The following is a 14474-nucleotide window of genomic DNA, read 5'->3' on the forward strand; positions in this document are numbered from 1 at the left end:
AAAAACAAAAATTTAACTACTTATTTATAATTCACTTTTTAAATGTTTTGCGAGCTCGAGACCGCCTATTAAAAAAGTTTGAGTTGAAAATTTATACTGGGGCGAAATTTGTTGTAGGGTACCTCTTAGGATGATAGAATATAAGAAAATATTTTCGATTTTCTCCTAAAATAATTTTTTTTGAAATTTTATAAATGTTTTTATTATTTTAATGAAAATTTATAAAAAAAAAATAAAATAAAATTTTTAATAAAAAAAATAAGAATCATCATAAAAATAATAAATATTTTTAAAAATATTTAAAGTATAAAATTGAGCTATAAAAATTTTTTAATGCTATGGCTTAAGTTTTGCCTCAATAATTATTTTGGGATTTTTAAAGTATGTCAACATTTTTACTAAGAAGGTTCAGGAGTACAAAAACTGGGATGATGTTTAGTAAATTCATAGAAATTTTCTCAAGAATTTTTTTCAAAACTTAAGAATCAATGAAATTTTTTTTTTCATTTTTTCTTCAAAAACTTTATTTATTGCATTTTATAACTGTTGATTTCTGCTTTTGAAAAGAAAAAAATACTTCGATGGGTAGCACGAAGTATACGGGTCCGAAAAAATATTTTAAAAAGAGATCAAATTTTCTTTAAAAATCAATTTAAAAGTCAATTTTTTCTTATGTTTTAAAATTTTTGTGAAAAGCTTTTAATTTTATTAATTTTTTGATTCTTTTTTTCAAAATTTATAAAGAAAAATTTTCAAAATTAGGAAAAATTGTAATTTTCTTCTACTTAACACTCGATAAATCCAAAAACTAATAAAAAAGGCCACTTTAAGCTTAAAATTTTACTTAATTATTCAAAAATTTAATGAATTTAATTTAATTTTTAATATTTTCAAAAATTCTACAATAAATTTATTTAATTTTTATTAAAAAAAAGGTTTATTTAATTAAATAATTTAAAATTAATTAATAATTTTTGAGCAAAAAAAAAATTTTTTTTTAAATCTCGGAAACCAGAAAACATTTTTTAAATTTGTACCGGCCTCTGCAGTGATTGAATAACAAAAATAAACACTTTTAGAAAGTAAAAGATGTATAAAGTTAACTTAAGTTTTTGATACAGCACTATTAAAAAATTAAATTTACGCACTCTAAACGTAATTAATTCAATTAATTATTTCCCCTCATGAATTAATTAATTCTTTAATTTATTATTTTTTAGTTAAATACATTCCACATTGTGATAAATTAATGCAATTGTAACAGTATCATGGCAGCAACGAAGGAAAAAATACTCACGAATGGCGACAAAAAAGGAAAAGATTCAACAGAAAAGACTCCAACCGGCGTTTATATCGTTTTTGTATCAATGTTACTGGATCTCCTTTCCTTTACTTTGATACTCCCACTATTTCCGTCACTTTTGGAATATTACGAACAACACGACAAAAATGGCCTGTACAGCTATTTATCGAGCAGCATCCGGTCGTTCCAAGAATTCATGCAAATCCCAACGAAATTTAATTCTGTCCTGTTTGGCGGATGTTTGGGCTCAATGTTCAGTTTTTTGCAATTTGTGGCGTCGCCTATCGTTGGAGCGCTTAGTGATGTTCACGGAAGAAAGCCTGTGTTGTTAATTTGTCTCGTGGGAATTGCTTCATCGTACTTATTGTGGGCCTATTCGAGAAATTTTGGAATTTTCGTGTTGGCGAGATTTATTGGAGGCTTGAGTAAAGGAAATATTTCGTTAAGTATGGCCATTATTACAGACATGACAAATCAAAAAACCCGAGGAAAGGGAATGGCTCTCGTTGGAATCGCATTTTCGTTGGGATTTATCGTTGGACCGATGATTGGAGCGATTTTTTCAAAAATTAGTGATAAATCGGCGGAGCAGTGGTTTTACTATCCGGCAATTTTTGCGATGATTTTGGCGGTTGCTGATATAATTTTTGTTGTATTTTGCTTAAAAGAAAGCCTTCCGCGAGAAAAACGATCAAAACAACTGTTTGACAGTTTGTCACAAGCAACGCATTATATCAACATCAGATCCTTGTTCACATATGTGCAAGTTAAAGGATTGAGTAGAAGAGACCTGGATGATCTCAAAAGAATCAGTTTTATCTATTTTGTGTATTTATTTATTTATTCGGGACTTGAATTTACGATAACATTCCTCATGTATCATCATTTTAATTATACTTCGATTGATCAGGCGAAAATGTTCCTCACTACGGGTAAGAAAAAAATTATTTTTTAAAATTTTTTCAAAGAATAAAATTATTTTTAATTAATTTTTTTAGGAGTAATTATGACAATATTGCAAGGAGGTGTTGTAAGGAGATTATCTCCAAATTTGTCACAAAAATCGGCTGTTTTTGGATTGTATCTAATTATTCCGTCATTCATCATAAGTAAGATTTTGAACCAAATTTTATCAGGAAATTAAAGAATTTGTGAAAGTTTAAAAATTTTCGGATAAAAATTTAAATTTTAAAGCTCCTAAATTCATTTTTTTGGTTTCTAAGCCATCTTTTAGAACAAAATCTTTCAAAAAATGCCAAATAACTGTGTATAAAAGGTTTAAAAGCCCATTACCGAGTAAATGACCCTCGACAATTATTTATTTTCCATAATTTTTTCTAACAATAATTTAATTATGGCCATATATGGCAATAAATAGTATTGAACGTCGATTTTTGATAATTTTTTTAACGATTCGCAAAATTATTTAATTTTTGAAGAAAAAATTGAAAATTTTTAATTTTAATTATTTTAAATTTTATATTATTTGGACGATTTTTACGTATTTTTAAAGATTTTTTGACTGATATCGGTTAGAAAATTTATAAATTTTATTTTGGAAAATTAGTTATGATCCCGTGGAAAATTTTTTTTTTCAATCTCTACTTAAAAGATAACTCAGAAAGAAAAGAAAAAAAAAATACATTTGAATTAAAAAATTGTAAAAAAAATATTAAAAAATTCGGATGGAAAATTTTAAATTATTCAAAAAATATTTATTTTCAACTTTCACGCTTTCATTTATTTTTCTTATCAGCAATTTATTTATTTATACGTCACATTTATTTATATTTTAAAAACGATTTTTTTCATCCACAGTTGGTTTCGCCAAAAACTCTTTCATGCTGTATGCGGGAATGGTACTTTTCGCCATATGTAAGTTTATTTACCTCTTTATTTATTTATTATTTTTTTTTTTGCTGACCACAAAAATAATATTTTTTTACAGCAACCGCTTTTGTCGTGACCTGTTTAACAACCCTGATATCAAGATACGGCAGTTTCGATCAAAAAGGATCCATTTTGGGAATTTTCCGTTCCATTGGAGCTCTGGCTCGAGCAGTTGGTCCAATAATTGCCTCCTTGTGCTTTTGGAGTTTTGGTGCAAAAGTGACTTACGTCGTTGGGGGAATAATGCTGTTTTATCCAGCATTAACGTTGCAATCATTAAATTTATCGCAAAAAATACAGTATTAGTATTTGTGTCTTAATTTTTTTTTGTATGAACCGTTATTTATTGTTTTTATTGTTAAAATATTTTTTTTTTAAATAAGAGGTATTAAGGGGAACAAATATTTTTGTACGTACTAAATAATTTTTTTTATAAATAAAAAATGTATTTTATAAATAAAAATAATATTTTATAAATATTATAATTAATTTTTAAATAAATAAAATTTATTAAAAAAATATTTTTGTTTCGTAATTAAAATAAATAAATAAAAAATTGGTACAAATTTATAGAAAATCGTAAAATTTCGATCGAATTAATTTTTTTTTTGAAAAAAAATTATTTAAATCTTAAAATGAAAAAATAATAATATTTATAATAGAATTTAAAAAAAATAATTTATTAAATAATGTTTAAAAAAAATCCTGTAAAAATATTTTTGTAAAATTTTATCGAAAATAATTCAAAATATTTTTTTATTTAATTTTTTAAGACATAAAAATAAAATTAAAAAAAAAATATTTCAAAAGCAATTTTAAATCGAGACTTTATCTTGTATTTATTTTCTAAATTTAATTATAATAAATATTAATTCTTGCAATTTCTCGCAATAAAAACAAAAGTACATTCAATACAATACCGTTACTTTAACATCCTTACAGTCCTAATTTTAATTTATCAATATTTTAATATAATTCTTGAACAATTTCTTGTTCATATTGGCAATACACAAGTTGTATCGACTGACTAGAAATATTTTTTTTTGTGTTTAAAATTTTTTTTAAGGAAAATGCATTTTTTTAATGTTTTCGAATTTTCAGATCTGTATCTTCATCACTTGCCTCCTCCTGCAAGAGACCTGAGTTAACGGGAGGCTTCTTGTTGCGTTGCCAGGTGAACACTCGAGCTAATTGCAGGAATTTTTTGCGCGATGTCTTGCCCATGTTCCGCAGACGATCCTTAAATGCCAAATTATCCTGTACTTTGTCCTTTTCCAAGGCAGTCAAAAAGTCCTAAAAGTGATTTTTGTGTAAAAAAATTGATAAAAACTTGCCTAAAATGCAATTTTCTTACCTTATTCCATCGCAATTCATTCATAAACTCCTCATTCTGCAGCATTTCGGCAAATTGCTCGTCATCCAAACTCACGTCGCCGTATTGCGTAGTTGCGAGTCGCAGAAAACCCGGCGGCAACGGACCCAAAATTGGCGGATTCCATCGTTTACTTGTTGCTGTACTGTGTGCGGGCGGTATTTTTGCCTTGACACCGTTCGTTTCGCCGCCGTTCGATGACTTTGCTGGTTTTGTTGCAATCAAGTCGGGGGCACCTTTGCCGTCTGTCGTTGTCGTTGCGCCTCCATCGAGCTCATTGCGGAGCTTCTCGTTGTGATTGTCCGTGCTCATTTGCAGCAGTGCGTCAATTGTGGCGTCCACGGCACCCGAATTGGCTCGCAAAACTGCCTCAATTACATCACTGTCGAACTCGGGGAACATTGTCGCGAAGTCAGACATCGCCTGGGAGAATTCGAGATTTTGTGTTGCCATCCTGAGGACTTAAAAACTTTTCTTTGGCTTTCTTTCGTAGATTTAGTGCGCGGTGTGAATGGAGAGATAAAAGAGCTTAGCAGGGGGATTAGAGACAAGAGTTATTTGCACTTTGTCATTTTGCGATTTTTTTTACGGATTTCTTTGTATAAGCAAAGACATTAACCAATCACGGGACGAGTTGCGAGAAAATCCAATAAGAACGTTCGAATTGGATGCACAATGCTCTGATTGGTTGATTCATTTTAGTGGATAGTATTTGAGCTGGCATCCATATGGATATTTAAAAATCAACCGTTTTTTGAAGGTAACTCAGTCAGCAGATCTCACGCAAATTTCAGATTCGATTTTCTTCAAGCATTGAAAGCAAAAATGAAATTTTAGTAAAATTTGAGCCAAAAATTGAATAAAAACTCGGAATTTTTATTAATTTATAGATAAAATTCTTTATTTTTACAATAAATCATCAAACATACAAGCTTTGCGCGGTCAAAAGCTGAGATAATTTGAGCTACTGAATGCATTTTGCTTCCATCGATGTTGATCTAAAACTTTTTTCGTCTTCCCATGTTGCAGATCTTGAAGTGGCACATACTCATGTCTGAAAGAATTAAAGAAATTTGTTTAAAATTTTCGTAAAAATGAAGAATTTTGAGGTTATGTCACATGACCACTTGATAAATTCCACACATTTTATCATAAAATTGCTAAAACGAGAAATTTTGGATTCTGACCTTTAAATTTTGAGGTTATATGAAGAGATCACTTCATTTATTTCAAAAACTCTACCATAAGATTGTTAAAATGAGGAATTTTGGATTCTAACCTAAAAATTTTGAGGTTATATCACAAGATCTAAAATCCTTAAATTTTATCAGGTTATAAGACGAGAAATTTCGATTCATAAATTTCAAAAACTTTCTGAGGTCATGTGACACAAAGTGTTAGGAAATTGCCAAAAATGAGAAATTTGTAAGTCTAACCTCTAAATTTTGAGGTTATATCACATGATCTCTAAAAAAACTCATAAAAATTGCGAAAAATAAGGATTTTAGAATTCCAACTTCTAAACTTTGAGGTTATGTAACAAAATTTCTTCATAAATCTTAAAAATTTTGTCGTAAAATTGCTAAAATAAGGATTTTTGGATGTTTACCTCTAAATTCTGAGGTTATTTAACAAGATCATGAAGATTTCTCGAATGTAACCTCAATTTTTTTCAGATTACATAACCTTAAAACCCTTAAATACTTACAACTATTCGATGTACGTTTCCCATACGGAACACTTTTGATCCATTCCTGATTGTTGGGCCAGTTATTTTGCAACGCAGCTTTGTACAAACGAATCCACGGCTCATCTTCCGGATTTCTCGAGTTCATCAACGTTTGCAGGAGATTCGGTCTTGGCTGTTCCACGGGTTCATCTTGATACTCGTACGCATTATCAGCAAGTTTATTAGCGACGAGCATCGAGGGATCTTGATAATTCTCGTAGCTTGGTGGTTTTACGTACGCACAGCCACAAATGACAAAGAAACTGACGTAAAGTAAAATATTCATGAAAATTCGTGACATTTTTGTTGGTTTTCGGTTGATATCTGGATGAAATTGGACTGAAATGAGAAAAAATAAGAAAAATTAGTAAAAATGGACATCCTATGATGCTTTTTGACAGATAAGCAAAAGGGTTCGAGACACCCTAAGCATTACCGGTGGAAAAAATTTTAAAGAAAAGTGTTTTAAAGACGTTTTAAAATTGAAATAAAATGATTCCAAGCAACGAACCACAGAAAATTCATGGCCAAGATAAGAGTGAGTGTCAGATCTTTAAGAATTTCCGTGAGATTTTGTGTTTAAACGTGATTTAATGTGTTTTTTCAGATGTTCCTTTGGTTATGGTGCCTGCTGTTTTGCCTTCGACTGCCATGTTTGTTCCAACTAACGTCAATTTGCCCCAATTTTATTGTTTGCCGCAGAATATTGAGTAAGTTTTCCCAGTTTTTCTCCCAAAATCCAGCTAAAAATGTGATTTTCTTCCGTAGATTAGCGAAAATGATGCAAATGAATGCCCAATTGAGCCTGTTTGCCAACGCAAACAACTCCAATCCGCATTTTTATCCGCCGCCAGCCCAAGTTCCGAACTATGACGTCTCAAATTTGAAGGATCAATTGCATGAATTGACTCGGATTGCTCTGAATGGCTGCGATGTCGGCGAAACAATCGCTCTTTCGCACCAAAAACGCCCCTGCTTCAAGAAAATCGACAGTTTGTGTGCCCGTTTGAAGCAAGATCTCCTCCGCCCCGACAACGTAATCGCCAACATCAACTCGCAAGGTGTCGCCTGGGCCGTCAAGGACTTTATTTTCGTTTTTACGCGCATCATCAACGCCTGGATCATCATCAAGGACTACGCGAACAACCAATCGGAGGGCTTGCAAAAGGTTCGTTCCGCATATTCGCCCAATTTTTGTGCTTCCTTCGAAAAGTGGCAGGATTCCACAATCGACTTTATCGATCAGCTTATCAAGTCGTTCGCGGGTCTCGATGATCTCGTGCAAAGTCAACGCACGCAAAATTACACGCCAAGCAAGGAGGATCACCTGAACGTGAGTGGCGGCTCGAGCAATGATTCCCTCAAATCGGGCAGTTCGAAGAATAGTGTGTTGATTAGTAACTCGGAAAGTGTCCAAGCGAAGCACGATGAGGCAGGAACGTACTTCAAAACGGGCGTTTATGAGCCTTTGTTGAAACGAGAGAGTCCTAGAAAGGAGGAAATGCAGCATTTACGCGGATTTCAAGCAACTGGTGGCGGAGATGTGCCGAAACGTGGCGTCGATCTTGACGATTATTCGAAAATGTCGGTGCTTAAGTCGATTTGGACACGCGAAAATGACTTTCATGCCACTTGGAACCGCTATTTGTTGGAAAAGATCTTGAATTTGAAGGAAGGCGAATATTTCTTCACCAGTCATTTCATGGAAAATTACGTAAGTTTCTTTTCAGGTCGATCTAAATTTATTTTAAACTTTTTGTCATAATTTTTTTCGAATTGAATTGAAGCTTCAACCAGCATTTTTCAAAAAAAAAAAAAAAAAAATCAATGTCAAAAAATTTTTTGTCTTCTTAAAAATTACTTTAAAAAAAAATTTTTTTTAAAATTTTTTTCAAAAATTTTTGTCAATAAAAATTGAAAGAATTAAATTTAATTACTTTACTTTATTTTTTTTTTTAATCAAAAATTTTTATTTAATTTTTTTTTTATTTTTTTTTTTTTTTTTTTTTTTTAAAAAAAAATTAAAAAAAAAATATAAAATATTTTAAAATTTTGGAAAATAAAATAAAAATAAAAAAATTTTAAATATTTATAAAATTTAAATTTTAATTTAAATTTTTTATTATTTAATTTAAAAATTAAATTAATTAACTTAATTGAATTTTTTAAATTTTTGAAAAAAAAACTTTTAATTTTTTTTATTTGATTTTTTTTCAAAAAAAAAAATAAAAAAAAAATATTTTAAAAATATGATAAAAACCTCATAAACTTGAAGTTTTTTGATTAATTTTCATTTTTTTTTAAATTGTTCCATTAAATTTTGAATTTTTTTTGACAAAAAGTTTAAAATAAATTTAAATCTTACAAAAAACCATCAAATTAACAATTTTTATACAGTTTCCAGGCTTCACCAAATACGTTCCGAACTACATCGACCTCCGCACCATCGTCTTCAAACTCGAAGTCGGCGATTATCTCAACATCTACGAAGTCGTACACGATCTACGTCAAATTCTGTACAGCGGCAACGTCTACTTGCAACACCAATCGAACCATTTGATGGCAAAGAGCTTGAACTCCTTCGAATACGAGTTGGAAGAAATGCTCGCGGAAAAATTCTTTGCTGGCATGAATTTTAACCACATCACCGGTGGTCCGCATGACAAAGTTTACTAACCCAATTCTTGACATTTTAGCATTTAATGTCCGCCCACGCCCCAAAAGTATCTGTTAAAAATTAAATATTCTGAAACTATTTCTTTGCTAGACGACACCCGCATGTGTCATCATCCTCGTTCATTCTTCGTGAGAAATCAAAACTAAGCGAAAACCGTGTAAGCCAAAATTTAATTTTAATTAATATCACAAGTGAAAAATCCTGTAAAGATATTGTTTTATGTAAATTCACTTCAAATTCATCGCCGTTAGGTAAAATTTTATGTTACATGATTTTCTTTTCGCACGAAAAACTAAACAAAACTCAAGAACGCTGAGTGCGAAAAGTAAAAAAGGAAACTTTTTCATCAACAGAAAAGTTCATCATTCAACTCTTACTCTTCATTGCACCTTTTGTGCCTCCTTTATTTATAAATATTGAAACAACTAATCTCTATTTTAGTTGCATTTGTTGCTAAAAAGCTAATCACGTTGCACTTGCATTGACTTTCGATTACGAATCAGCATAGAAAAAAATTTTACATTGAGTGTATGATAAAAATTTTCCCTAGTTTTAGCGATAAATACTGAAAATATGTGTGTAACGCAACACGAGAGAGAGAGAGAGAAAAATTATGTTTTGTTACGATTATAAGTTTGCACGTTATAAATTTGAATAAAAAATTTGAAACAAAAGGACTTGCATTACGTACATCAGCGGATATTCATGGTCAGGTGGAGTACAATTTGACCTTAACTTACTGAAGGAATGTGGGTAATGGTGACATTGGAGAAGTCAAAGCGGTAATGGAGGAAAATTTTGTGTTATCTTTAATTTTTTTTTCTAAGAAAACAAGGGATTTCAAAGAATTTGATACGAAATTCATTATTTTCTGGACATTTTGAACATAATTTAAACTAATGTTATTCAAACAGGTGAGTATTTCTTTAAATTTTGTTTAATAAATTGACCCAATGGATGATTTGAGCAAATTTTAACATTTTATTATGAAGAACATTTATTTAAACTTGACCTTTTCAATCCTTCTTAACCTTTTACTTTCTCCCTTTTCATGAAGATCTCCCATGACTATTCAATTTCACACGTCGCGTCATCATTGTTCTCGTAATTTGCAAAATATTTTCTTCTCATCTCATTAACACATATTCTTAAACTTTTTTTTTTGCAGAATGAATACGATTAACGTTGAAAATCAGACAACATTTCTTAATAATGGAACAAAAAATTGAGCAATCAAGCAACATACATCGTTTTTCATTCATAATTACGTCGAAAAAAATAACATTTTTTCATAGAATTTTTTTTTGGGAATTGAATTAAGATGATATGTTATGTCTGTCCGTAAAAGCTCAAAAATTTGGAGTTTGTTAAGCATTTTTTTAAATGTTGTTTAGTAATCGTTTATTAAATTAAAGACAATTATGAAGAAAAAAAATTAAGCAATACTGTCTACAACATTTGAAACAGAAAAATCACCCTCAAATTCACTAAAAAAATCTTTAAAAAGACCCAGACGCTTATTCAAAAAGGACTGATTTTGATAAGGATCGGATAAGGACTGCGCGTTACCCGAAACTTTTAATTCACCCTCGGTCATCGCATAACGTTATTATCGATCAGCGACACTATAAAAAAATGTCAAAAAAAAGTTTGAAAAAAAATTAAGATTCTAAAGCCAAAAGCCTAGGAAGGGCATACCCTTCGCAAGGATCCCGAGGAAGTATGCAACAGGGCCCTTGTATATAACCCGCAAGGAAGCCGCAGACGAGGTCGCCCTAAGAACACCTGGCGACGCTCCACACTCTCAGAAGCCAACATCATCAGAAAGGGTGAGGGGCAGATGACTAACCTCTGGGATCTGAAAGATCTTGCGAATCGACGAACCAGATGGCGACAATTCGTGGACCGCCTTTGCTCAACATGAGGACAGTCTCGAATCTTCGGATAAGAGACAAGGCGTAAAGTAAAGTAAGTAAGTAAGCCAATAGCCGTCATGCCCACTTATAACAAACTGAAACTGAAGTTACGCGAGGATATAGCAGCTCCATTCAAGCCTTTTCATTTAGACAATGACGATATCGACGATGTCAATTCTGTGAAAATTCTGTGCAAGAGGGAAGTGGCTCGTCTTATTTTATTCCTGCAACAAAAACAACTCGTTCAGCCAGTTCGAGTTCTCCAATCTTGTTCGCTATTAAATTTGCTACCCCAGTTAAACAATGTACTCATGACCTTCTTGACGTCAAAATGTCTGAATCTTCAATTTCTTTCTTCTTAAGTAGACAATTAGGTGACACATTACTCGATATCAGCATTTCATCGAAAAAAAATGGCATGAGGTTTTTTGATGGTTTTGTATTATTTAGGCCTAAACTAGTCCAAAAAACCTAAATTAAAAATTCTAGAACGAACCTATTTCTATGCGAAAGTATTTCTATGCCTTTTTAGTGAGATCGGGTATGTCAAAGAGGGACTTGAATATACCCAAATGCACTAAAAAATGTTGAAAATCCGTTTGGTTCGTTCCAGAATTTTGAATTTAGGTTTTTTGGACTAGTTTAGGCCTAAATAATACAAAATCATCAAAAAACCTCATGCCATTTTTTTTCGATGAAGTGCTGAAATCGGGTGATGTGGTGACTTTATCTAATTTTCCTTGTCACTCAGAATATGAATTTAATTCGAACCTATAATTTTCGTCCTATCTTAAATGTTTTTCAACAAAAACTGAAGTGGTAGTTTTTACAAAGAAAAGTACCCAGAACACTGATGTTCAAACGTGAGAAAATTCTAAGAATTTCGGAAGAATCCTTAACAAAAGAAATACTACGGAAAATTCAAATAACAATGAAAGCTGAACGCATAAGAGCTAAGGAAAATTAGAAATAATGCGCTCAAGTGTTTCTTTCAACAAAATTCTCGTATCGGTCTTTCAACTTTTCTCAAATAAATAAATAAATGTTTACAACAAAACATTCGTCATTATTTAAATACTTTACGCATCATTTGATGAATGAAAAACACGACAATAGTACCTGGGGACTCTTTTACCCTCTATTTTCGCAAAAAAAAAAGAAAAACATTTTTTTTTATTATTATTCTTGTTTTTTTGGCTCATTATTTATTCATTTAATCATTAGATGTTCCTCATTTAAGACAAGAATTCATATGATTTTAACGTTTTAAAGCTTTCACTTTTAATTTTTTCCATTAAATATTTATACAAAAGGCTCTGCACTCCCACGACCTATTTTTAAAATATTTTTTTTCTTTTCTGGGAAATTTGCAAGTCACGTGTTTGTACAAATCCCCAAAAATTATTATCATATTTCATATCTTACTCATTTGAGAGTGAAAGTTCAAAGATAATAAAACAAAAACAAATGCACTGAAATTTGAGTACGTTCATCTTTTGTGTCAACTGTTATCGTTATACGCGCGCAAATAAAATCATCATTCAATTTAAAGTGTATCATGATATCATTTGTGATCTTGCAAGAAAGTTAGCAAGGAAATTACGTGGGCTTGACGGAAAATAATCGAGCATGAAAAATTAATGGTGTTAAGCCCTCGGGAGATTTCGTTTGTCGTGTAATTTGAGCGAAAGCAACAGGTATCGCGTTTGTTTTTCTTTCATCATAAATAAATTTAACTAAACATATTTGCTGTGGACAAACATTAAAAGAGCATTTGGCGGGTTTTATTTTGTCTAAATGTTTGTTTAAAATTAGCACGAGTCATTTTCTCTTGTTGACACGTTCTTCCTGGGAAATTAAGGAGGGCAATGAATGAATTTTTAATCGATCAGATGTAGGAAGTTGTTTTTATTTTTAAAAGTTCAAACATGACAAAGACCTTTTAGGTTCAATTAAAAGTTTTTCAAGAAGATATGGGAACATATTTGTTTTAATAAAAAGTAAAAGTTATATTCTTCCAACAAAGAATTAAATTTATTTTTAAAAGCTTTTTGGTTTAGTTTTGGGATGAAATTGATATTTTGTTTTTTGCTGAGAATACAATGAAATTTTTTCATTCAATTTTTCGCGCTTTATTTTGCTCGAATTTGAATGGAACAAAATAAAAATTTTAAAAGGTGATGAAAAACTCAGTTTTTTGTCACGTATCCTCCTACCTATCAAAAATTTTGATGGTCACATCAATTATAAATACACAAATAGTTTAAAAGGTCAGAGAACATTCAAATCAGTACATTGGAAAAATCTAAAAATTACACAACAATAGTTTTAATTGATTTACAAAACCCACTGAAGTTTATTTTTGTCATTTCAAGAGCATTTTTTTTTTTATTTTTCGACCAACTAATAAATAGTGTTGGTGGTCATGAACGATTTAAATTTGAATTATTTAATTTTTTTAATGAAAAAATAATAATTAAAAAAATCAAATTCAATTTTATAACTAATTTTAAATTTTTTTTTATCAATATTTTGTTATTTTTTAAGAAAAAAAATATTTAAAATAAGATTTTCATTAAATAATTAAATTTTTCTTATTTTTTTTTCTTAACGTTTTTAAAACACTTTTCACTTTTTGAATTATTAAAAATAATTATTTATTCAATTATTTTTTTTTATTTAATTAATTCACAAATACAATAAAATCTAAAAATTTCTTACCTTTTTTTTATTTATTTTCAGAAATATTTAAACTCCGATAGAAATTTGGAGGATATTTTGTGATTTTTACAGTAAATATTTACGAAAAATATTTTAATTTAAATTATTTATTCCACAGGATAATTTAAAAATTTATAGATTTATTGAAAGATAGCATTTTTTTTAAAGAAAAATATTTTTTTAATTTTTTTTATTTATTTTTAAATAAAATTCTGATTCAAACTCATTTTAATTTTAAATATTTTTATTTTTCAATTTTCAACGTTAACACTTGAAGTCCCTTTTATGAAATGAGCAACCGCAGAGTGTTTAGCTGCTTTATATAGTAAAATTTTGAAATTGTTGCTCACTTGAACGCCGTACAAGTCCTGTACCTGCATGCGATTAATACATGCGTATTTTCATGAAAAATGTGGCTTCAATGGAGCAATCGTTCGTTAACTCGTGACTTTTAAGAAAACTTTTGAGTTTAATAATTTTTTTGGAAAATTTTTTTTGTAAAGATTTAAAGCCAAAAATTGATTTTTTTAGTTTAAAATCTGATGGAAAACGTGATTTGTGTGAAAAATGAAGATAATTTTTCTTTTGAAAATAGCTGAAGGCAAAAAAGTCATTTATGGCGAAGATGAACGGTTAATGATGATTTCTGTAGACGCTGGATGAATTTCAAGTAATTAAGACACTCTTTTTGTGTCACATAATTTAATAAAATTATGAGAATATTTTTTTCTTTGCTTGATTGATTTATTTAACTTACTTTTATTTTTCTTTCAGGTGGCTTGATGAACGAATCAAGGCTTAATTTAAATAAAAATCTTCCAAATTCTAATGAAAATTTTCCTTTTTTGAGATTTTTCTATAAAAAA

General features: G+C 30.0%; 4 protein-coding genes across 4 annotated transcripts; 2 read left to right on the forward strand and 2 right to left on the reverse strand.

The window, feature by feature from the left end:
- The first annotated feature begins 1059 nt into the window (after positions 1-1059).
- LOC134830595 (major facilitator superfamily domain-containing protein 10) lies at positions 1060-3705 on the forward strand. Its single transcript, XM_063844133.1, has 5 exons — positions 1060-1155; positions 1221-2235; positions 2302-2412; positions 3122-3178; positions 3252-3705. The coding sequence occupies exons 2-5, from the start codon at positions 1269-1271 to the stop codon at positions 3497-3499; spliced, it is 1383 nt and encodes a 460-aa protein (XP_063700203.1). The 5' UTR covers positions 1060-1155; positions 1221-1268; the 3' UTR covers positions 3500-3705.
- A 262-nt stretch (positions 3706-3967) lies between these two features.
- LOC134830878 (CUE domain-containing protein 1) lies at positions 3968-5159 on the reverse strand. The gene is made up of 2 exons (XM_063844487.1): positions 4548-5159; positions 3968-4486 (listed from the first exon to the last, which is right to left on the reverse strand). The coding sequence occupies exons 1-2, from the start codon at positions 5016-5018 to the stop codon at positions 4274-4276; spliced, it is 684 nt and encodes a 227-aa protein (XP_063700557.1). The 5' UTR covers positions 5019-5159; the 3' UTR covers positions 3968-4273.
- Positions 5160-5482: 323 nt separating this feature from the next.
- Positions 5483-13817, reverse strand: LOC134832040 (uncharacterized). The gene is made up of 3 exons (XM_063845928.1): positions 13609-13817; positions 6274-6633; positions 5483-5619 (listed from the first exon to the last, which is right to left on the reverse strand). Exons 2-3 carry the CDS (start codon positions 6593-6595, stop codon positions 5564-5566), a joined length of 378 nt encoding a protein of 125 aa, XP_063701998.1. The 5' UTR covers positions 6596-6633; positions 13609-13817; the 3' UTR covers positions 5483-5563.
- LOC134830428 (protein mitoshell) lies at positions 6716-9645 on the forward strand. Its single transcript, XM_063843915.1, has 4 exons — positions 6716-6832; positions 6902-7004; positions 7063-8008; positions 8692-9645. The coding sequence occupies exons 1-4, from the start codon at positions 6787-6789 to the stop codon at positions 8968-8970; spliced, it is 1374 nt and encodes a 457-aa protein (XP_063699985.1). The 5' UTR covers positions 6716-6786; the 3' UTR covers positions 8971-9645.
- Positions 13818-14474: the final 657 nt, after the last annotated feature.

Source organism: Culicoides brevitarsis, chromosome 2, assembly GCF_036172545.1.
Source record: "Culicoides brevitarsis isolate CSIRO-B50_1 chromosome 2, AGI_CSIRO_Cbre_v1, whole genome shotgun sequence".
Lineage (NCBI taxonomy): Eukaryota > Metazoa > Arthropoda > Insecta > Diptera > Ceratopogonidae > Culicoides > Culicoides brevitarsis.